Below are 9259 nucleotides of genomic sequence, written 5' to 3' on the forward strand. Positions count from 1 at the left end.
GGAGGCGTTCTTGCATTACATTATTTGTAACAATGGATATTTTTCTTCACATAATATACTTTAAGAACACACAACTGATACAAAATATCATTTCATGTCATCAACTCTGTTTCTGCCCCCTGCAGAACTGAATTCCTTCGTTTTTCATCACTTATACCCTTTTCAGACTCCTATCTGTAATTTTCAGTTGTCTCTGAGCTAGTAAGAGAAGACTAGCAGCTATGATGTCTTCCGTACACAGCACAAATCACGTTATACAGCACAATTCTGTAATGAGAAGTGTAGCTGTAAATCCAGCCCTGGGGTGAGACAAAATACTTACAAGAAAGCTACAGCAAGGAAGCTATTACATAGCAATACTGAGGAATATAGCTGTGATTCCAGCTCTGGGCTGAGATAAACACTTGCTAGAAAGCAGAAGCGTGGAGGACATTATACAGCAGTACTGAGAAGTGTAGCTGCAAATCCAGCACTGGGGTGAGACAAAATACTTACAAGAAAGCTACAGCAAGGAAGACAGTATACAGCAATACTGAGCAATATTGCTGTGATTCCGCTGAGAAACACTTGCTAGAAAGCAGAAGCTTGGAGGACATTATACAGCAATACTGAGCAATATAGCTGTGATTCCAGCTCTGGGTTGAGATAAACACTTTATAGAAAGCAGAAGCATGGAGGACATGATACAGCAATACTGAGCAATATAGCTGTGATTCCAGCTCTGGGTTGAGATAAACACTTTATAGAAAGCAGAAGCATGGAGGACATTATACAGCAATACTGAGCAATATAGCTGTGATTCCAGCTCTGGGTTGAGATAAACACTTTATAGAAAGCAGAAGCATGGAGGACATTATACAGCAATACTGAGCAATATAGCTGTGATTCCAGCTCTGGGTTGAGATAAACACTTTATAGAAAGCAGAAGCATGGAGGACATTATACAGCAATACTGAGCAATATAGCTGTGATTCCAGCTCTGGGCTGAGATAAACACTTGCTAGAAAGCAGAAGCATGGAGGACATTATGCAGCAGTACTGAGAAGAGTAGATATGAATCCAGCGATGGAGTGAAATAATACTCATAATAGAAAACAGCAACATGGAGGAAATTCTACCAAAGTACTGTGCAGTGCAGCTGTGAATCCACCTTTGCGATGAGTTAAAAGACTTCTTAGAAAGCTCAGCACAATATTTTTGTGTCACCCTCTGCCTATTTTCTCACTCTGCTCTTTACTCCTCCTTTCTTCATTTCAATGGAACCTGACACCGAGGGAGGTGGAAGTCCATGTTGCCCGAGAAAGACAGATTTTAGCAGTTTTTTTTTCACAGTGAATAACAGGAGGCAGTGGGAGAGAAAGAAGAGGTGTATAAGTGGAGAAAGAAGCAGTGTAAATGCTGCTACCAGTCAGTCCACAGTCTAGTGTAAACGCTGCCACAAGTCAGTCCGCAGTCTAATGTAAGATGCTGATGCCAGTCTCCTCCATCCTTCTGCTTTAATCCTGGTGCCGACATATGTTATATTATAAGATATGTTTTCTGGACTCCCTTATGTCTCCAGATTACAGTCCAGTGCACACGAATATTCCATATAATGTATTAATTTTGCCGCCATGTGATGATGACATCGGTCACGGATGACACCGGGCAGGATGTAAGAAGATTTATGGAAGGACGCGGTCAGTGTAACTTCTGTCACACCTGGTCGGCACAATGCTCTGCAATGTTTCATCATCACTGTGTGCGGGCGACGTGCGGCATTGTGCATTGATGATGAAGAGCCGTCCGGTGGACCGACCAAGAGAGGCAGAGGAGGAAGATCATCTGCCCAACCCAACCCCACTGCTGGAGCGTATAAGAATAATGGCCCATCCACACCGCGAGGGAACAAGCCGGGGGGAAAAGAGCCATTTGGCTACTTGTAGATTTTCTGTTCTCATTCCTGGGAGGAGACAAGACTACAACGAGGAATAAGTAAGTTTTGGAATTCTCCATTTATAAAAAAAAAATTAAATGTCTTTTCATTTATTTTTGTTTGTAACTTTTGAATGGTAAAGATTTATTAGTGTCTGATACAATGTATACATAATGGAATCAGATACAGTATGGAGAAACTAGTCGCAGGCATTGCTCAGGTGTAATTTTGGCCCATTTTTCCACACAAACACTCTTCACATCCTGAAGCTTTGATCGGTTTCTTCTATGAACTCTGATCTTTAGTACCTTCCATACATTTTCTATTGGATTTAGGTCTGGTGATCGGCTGGGTCATTCCAGCAGCTTTTTCTTTCCCCGAAACCCATTGAGAGATTCCTTGGCTGTGTGTTTGCGATCATTGTCTTGCTAATATATCCACCCTTGTTTCATATTCATCATCCTGTTAAATGGCAGATTTTTATGAAGAGTGTCTCGGTAAATTTCACCATTCATCCATCCTTCAAGTACATGAAGTTTGCCAGGGCCTTACGCTGAAAAACAGGCCCAAACCATGATATTCCCAACTCCAAACTTCACTGTTGGTATAGCTTTTTGGAGGTAATATGCAGTGCCTTTTGGCCTCCAAACATGGTATTATGGAATCTAAAGAGTTCAATTTTGGTCTCATCTAACCAGACTATATTCTCCCAGTATGTCACAGGCTTGTCTAAATGTTGCTAAGCAAACTGTAAACGTGCTTGAACATGTATTTTGTTTAGCAATTGAGTCTTGGGTGGTGAGCGTTCATGCAGTTCATGCTGGTTGCGCAGTGAGCGTGCATACAGGATGTGGTGTTTTCTTTGCTAGAAACACTTGTACCTTTGGACCTACTGATTCTAGGTCTTTCTGTAGCTCTCCTCACATGATCCGTGGCTCTTGGACAACAATTTTGATAATTCTTTTCATTCCTCTCTCTGGAGACTTGCGGGGAGCACCTGGTCATGGCTGGTTTATGGTGAAATTATGTTATTTCCACTTCCGGATCATTGCGGCAACAGTGCTTACTGGAACCTTCAATAGTTTAGAAATTCTTCTGTAACCAATGCCATTAGTATGTTTTGCAACAATAAGGTTGCAAAGGTCTTGAGACAGCTCCCTGGTTGTACCCATCCTGAGATGTTTTTTTGTGTGGCACCTTGGCAATGACACACCTTTTTATAGGCCATCAGCTGATATTATTTGTCACTAAGTGTCATGGATTGCTTTCTAATTACTGATAGATCTCAGCCTGTGTCAGGACTTATCAGGACTTTTTGCACCTCTCTTTCTTCATATGTTCAATACTTTTTCCCAGTGTAATTTCTCATTATTACACATAATTTATGGACATCTATGGTGATTTATTTGCCTGTGTGAATTGGCTGGGTTGTTACTGACATCTGGTGAGAATTTCATGTAAATAGCACCTTTAGAAATAAATTTACTTAGAAAATTAGTGATGTGTGCAATACTTATTTCGCCCACATTATATATAATAGTATCAGATACAGTATATATGATAGTGTCATGCACTGTGTGTGAATAATATTTCAGATTCAATTTTGTCTTTTACAGAAGGCAGGTGACGCAACATAAGTGACAATGACGCCCATCTCTGCTCTGCTGCTGCCATTCCTGGGTGAGGAGAAGTATTTATTACACCCATCTTTTGAAGTTTGCATTTACTCACCCAGCCGTGTTGAAGGGACGCCACAGAAGCCCATGAACACATAGCTGATCACCATCATAAATCTTAAAGGCATTGTCAGATACCAAGCTATTGATGACCAATTCATATAAGTGAAGTCTGATGCCTGCCGCCCCTATTGATCAGCCGCCATAGGCACAGGTGGTGATTCATGGTGTTGTGGTTGCGGTTCAAATGTGCAGATAAGGTCATCAATATCTTGTGACCCGACAACCCCTTTGATATCATTTACATAACAGTATTATTTTCAGATTGTATAGCAGTGTCAGATTGTCAGGGATAACAGCCGGGGGGTCACGCGGATCCCACCGCTGCCACAAGTTTGTTAGAGGACACAACTCCGCTACCTCCAATCGTCAGGATAATTACTCAATTGACTGATGAGTGATGGACGCTGCCGCGGCTGGTTATTGGGGAACTCACAGTGAGCGTACGGTATATACATCTCTGAATGCCTGGAATATATATATATACTGCAATACGATCACTGCCAACTCCACAATAACAAAAGGAACCACCACTAGCTGCCACCACCAATCATTTATAATCGGATACTTGTTACAGGCAGCGTATGGCTTCAGAGGTGCGGTTTACAGAGCAAGAGGAACGGAGCTATTCAATTTTATTTATTTAATCCAGAAAGGTAGAAGTACATATATCTAATCCGTAGATATACAATTACAAAGGATAAATGAGATAACAAAAGAAAAGTTCTAAACCTGATGTTGAAGGGATGGCTCAGAACTTAGCAGAGGGAAGCACTCCGATTAGGAAAATGAGACACTATAACAGTGAACGATGTCTTCCAGAATGAACAATGACAGACACCCAAACTAATGTTTATTAGATCAAGGTTATGCCCATGTGCCTCCCATTGATGAGCTCATATGATTGTGAGATATGCTAGGTCTTTTAGTATTTTATGAGTTCCCTAAATTTCAGGATATCTTCACCCCTGGAGGTCCCAGGCGGTAGATATGGTCGTTATGTTTCTTATCATGATTTTACCTTTCTATAGAGCTGAAACATGGTATGGATAACACCATCTATCCGATCGATATTAAGTTGGAGGTTAGAATGGCCTTGCGGTCATGTGAGAGTATATATCATGTTCGTCCCTTCGCTAGAGCGCCAAAAATATATCTCCTATAAATATTGGATAGATGCAAACCCCAATATTCATCACTGACCTCTGGCTGCAAAAATGTCTCTGAATAGTGCTTTGATCAGAGGAAGCTCTGGCCTGTGAAGCGTACTGCCCCGCCTCTATGTAAATCAATCCCAGTCTTAGCGTCTGGCTCTCAGAGCAGATCCTGCTGTAATTACCTGATCACTACAGAGGGCCCCTACTTCCATGGAGGTTGAAGTGTCAGTTCTCTCTCATTTCACCAGTTATAATTTATCCCATGTGTTCAATGTGTAGGTCATATGTCCCCTCTCTGGATATGTCTTTATAGATTTTAATTTTCTCTGTCACACAGATTATTTTATGCAATGTTCTTTTATGTGGCGAACACTACATGGCGGCTTTATTTGAGCACTATATGGTCTCATGTGGTACAGAGAACATGGTGCACAGGTATTCTGGCTGCTAAGTTATGATATTAACATAACATACAGAAATATTTATGTAATGCCTAACTCCCACTATATGTTGAGTACAGTTCACATTAAATATAATTTTCTGCCACTGAATTTTAATTGATGACACTGATAGACACCGGGCTATTTACTATCCCTATATAGTTATGCTCAAAAGTTTACATACCCCAGCAGAATTTTTGCTTTCTTGGCCTTTTTTTCAGAGAATATGAATGATGACACCAAAACCTTTTCTCCACTCATGGTTAGTGGTTAGGTGAAGCCATTTATCGTCAAACTTCTGTGTTTTCTCTTTTTAAATCATAATGACAACCCAAAACATCCAAATCACCCTGATCAAAAGTTTACATACCCTGGTGATTTTGGCCTGATAACATGCACAGAAGTTGACACAAATGGGTGTGAATAGCTACTAAAGGTAACATCCTCACCTGTGACCTGTTTGCTTGTAATCAGTGTGTGCATAAAAGCTGAGTGAGTTTCTGGGATCCAGACAGACTCTTGCATCTTTCATCCAGCCACTGATGTTTCTGGATTGTGAGTCATGGGGAAAGCAAATGAATTGTCAACAGATCTACGGGAAAAGCTGGTTGAACTGTACAAAACAGGAAAGGGATACAAAAAGATATCTAAGGAATTGATAATGCCAGTCAGCAGCGCTCAAGCTGTGATTGACAAATGGAAAATCAGGGGCTATGTAAAAACAAAACCACGGTCAGGTAGACCAGCAAAAGTGTCATCCACAACAGCCAGGAAAATTGTTCGGGACGCAAAGAAAACCCCCAAAATAAAATCAGCTGAAATACAGGACTCTCTGAAAACTAGCTGTGTGGCTGTTTCAAGATGCACAATAAGGAGGGACTTGAAGAGAAATGACTGCATGGTTGAGTTGCCAGAAGAAAGCCATTGCTGCTCAAATGCCACAAAGGATCTCACCTGCAAAACAGCACAGAGACAAGCCTCAAAACTTCTGGAGCAACGCAATTTGGAGTGATGAGACCAAAATTGAACTTTTTAGCCACAACGATAAACGTTACATTTGGATAGAGGTCAACATGGCCTATGATGAAAGGAACACCATTCCTACTGTAAAGCATGGAGGTGGATCGCTGATGTTTTGGAGATGTGTGAGCTACAAATGCACAGGAAACTTGGTCAAAGTTGAATTAAAGATGAATGCAGCACGTTACCAGCAAATACTGGAGGCAAATTTACAATCATCAGCCCGGAAGCTGCACATGGGACATACTTGGACTTTCCAACATGACAATGACCCAAAACACAACGCCAAGTTGACCTGTCATTGGCTACAGCAGAACAAAGTGAAGGTTCTGGAGTGGCCATCTCAGTCTCCTGACCTCAATATCATTGAGCCACTCTGGGGAGATCTCAAGCGCGCAGTTCATGCTAGAGAGCCCAGGAATTCACAGGAACTGGAGGCTTTTTGCCAAGAAGAGTGGGCAGCTTTACCATCTGAGAAAATAAAGAACCTCATCCACAACTACCACAAAAGACTGTAAGCTGTCATTGATTTTAGAGGGGGCAACACACGGTATTAAGAAATGGGGTATGTGAACTTTTCATCAGGGACATTTGGATGTTTTGGGTTGTCATTATGATTTAAAAAGAGAAAACCCAGTAGATTGACAATAAATGGCTTCACCCAACCACTATCCATGAGTGGAGGAAAAGGTTTGGTGTTATCATTCATATTCTCTGAAGAAAGGCCAAGAAAGCAAAAATTCTGTCAGGGTATGAAAACTTTTGAGAACATCTGTATATAAACATATGAAAAAAATTGCTCCAAAAATACATGAAAAAATTGACTTACTGTACTTTCACCATAGTGCTGCTAGAAATTCTCCGGTAATTTCTGTTTTGTAGGTGTAGCCGTTATCCTGATCAGCGCACGCGACCTGCACAAAAGGAATTATGTGGGTAAGTGCACAGTGCAATAAACGCATGCGCTGTGCAGTGTGAGGATGACTCGCTGTTCACACCTTCAGTTTTTTCAGCATCTTGTAACTTCAAAGTCTCCAAAGTTAAAGGAAGTGACAGACAATTCTTCAGGAAGCTTTTGCTTGGAAACTACTCACTATTTTAAGCATAGAAGCGATACATAAGAGATAACGTCGTCAGTAAGACCGCCAATAATACAGCTGAAAAAATCTAAAAACACATAACCACTGAGTCACAACATTTCATTAATTGACATACCATGTAGTGACTTAGCCAGTATATAACAAATGGGCTGCTGAAAATGATATTTTACTCACTGAGCCATTATATAACCACTGTGTCACTGTATCTAGCTCACTGGTCTCAGATTTTCTGTATAAAACACTAAGACACTTAACAACCAATGAGTCAATGTAACCACTAAGCCACGTGATATTACTTACTGGACCGCTATATAATCAAGTAACATTGCAATCACTAATGACCCCTTTACAACCATTAAGTCACTAAAAAACACACTTACTTACTGAGCCTCTGAATAATTATCAAGAAACCCTATTTTACTCACAGTGCCACCTTATAAAGTCCAAGACACTTTTTTTTACTCATTGAGTCACTAACTACTGAGCCACTATAAATCGCAGAACTCACTGAACTAACATATAATCACTGAGTCAGTATATCTTTCTCATCGATCCACTAAGACCTACTATATAACTAATCAATTGCTATATTTGTACTGGGCCACTTTATCTTATTCACTGGGCAACTAAATAACCACTGTGCCATTTTATAACAACTAAGTAACCATACAACCATTTCTTACTCACTGAGCCACTATATTAGCCCAAATCAGAAGTAATCAGCATCAATCACCTTGATACAATGTAGGAGGTTCTATAACCAAGAACCTAAATGCTTTGTATCTTGAAAATGCAGATTTATCTCGTACATCAACGAAGACTGGACTTCAGGTAGTGCTGGAGACCCTTCTCACCCATGAAATTTGCTGATATTCCTGCTTTCTCGCAAACTTTCACTCTCATTTATATGTTTACTTTTTTACGTGTATTTTTTTTAATATCCTTCCTCCGTTTCACACTGTTTTACTTTTGCAGATGTAGACTGTGGACCCGACAAAGAATATAACTCATGTGGGAGCGCCTGTCCCCCAAACTGTACCCACCTCAATGGCGTCCCTTGTAACAGGAGATGTAACCCCGGCTGCTTCTGTAAGGATGGATACGTGGAGCTGGGGGAGTTTTGTGTAGAGAAGGAGAAATGTGAGGACTGAACCGGGAACCGGACGTACGCAACATGCGGCAACAATTGTCCCGAAACCAGCACCTACCAGCCCCAGATTTGCACTTTACAGTGCGTTGAAGGCTGCTTCTGTAATCCAGGTTACGTGTTTCTGGATAATGACACTTGTGTCCTCCCCCAAGATTGTCCCTAGGTTTACGTAAAACCCTAGAGACCCCTATACCCCGTCTAGGCGGCCATACTTGTCATTGTTCTCTTCCGAAGACACTATCTTGTCCTCCTTCAAAATTCTAATAAAGGATTCCCACCATATTTTTTGTGTTTTCCTCTTTTTCTGTTGAGGGAACAAGAGGGATAACTCCACTCCCAAGAAAGGGACGATTTTATCATCCTTTGTCGAAAAATTTGCAAAATTTGGCCGGGAAAATTTGTTCGAAAACTTTTTTTGATTTTTTTTTGCTGCGCTTTACTAAAAACAGTGATCGTTTATCCAAAGGGCAAGGAAAACGGTGAAACCCAACACCACAAACTTGCTATAATAAATACCCGAAAAATTGGCGAACATAGTAGCTAAAATTTAGCAAATTTGCAACTTTCATGACTTTGGGCTCAAGACTGGTGTATGAAACGCCTATTTAGATACTTTCTCCAATAATTTAGACCAAAAAAAAAGACTAGGGTGCAGAATAAATGTGGAGCAAGGTATGTACGAATTCTGCAACTTTATCTTATTTCCTATCCCCATTATTTTTGTGGCACAGAATATAGACA

At 40.7% G+C, this 9259-nt stretch overlaps 1 protein-coding gene across 1 annotated transcript; it reads left to right on the plus strand.

Annotated features, from left to right (window-relative positions):
- Nucleotides 1-84: 84 nt before the first annotated feature.
- LOC138652143 (chymotrypsin inhibitor-like) lies at nt 85-8800 on the plus strand. The gene is made up of 4 exons (XM_069742912.1): nt 85-1974; nt 3532-3595; nt 7151-7204; nt 8344-8800. Exons 2-4 carry the CDS (start codon nt 3559-3561, stop codon nt 8517-8519), a joined length of 267 nt encoding a protein of 88 aa, XP_069599013.1. The 5' UTR covers nt 85-1974; nt 3532-3558; the 3' UTR covers nt 8520-8800.
- The last annotated feature ends 459 nt before the right edge of the window (nt 8801-9259 follow it).

Source organism: Ranitomeya imitator, chromosome 10 (genome assembly GCF_032444005.1).
Source record: "Ranitomeya imitator isolate aRanImi1 chromosome 10, aRanImi1.pri, whole genome shotgun sequence".
In the NCBI taxonomy this organism is placed as follows: Eukaryota; Metazoa; Chordata; class Amphibia; order Anura; family Dendrobatidae; genus Ranitomeya; species Ranitomeya imitator.

Coding starts and splice junctions, on each gene's coding strand:
- LOC138652143 (XM_069742912.1), top strand. CDS start 3,559: ATGACGCCCATCTCTGCTCTGCTGCTGCCATTCCTGG. Junction 3,596..7,150: donor TCTGCTGCTGCCATTCCTGG/GTGAGGAGAAGT, acceptor TCTGTTTTGTAG/GTGTAGCCGTTATCCTGATC. Junction 7,205..8,343: donor GCACAAAAGGAATTATGTGG/GTAAGTGCACAG, acceptor TTACTTTTGCAG/ATGTAGACTGTGGACCCGAC.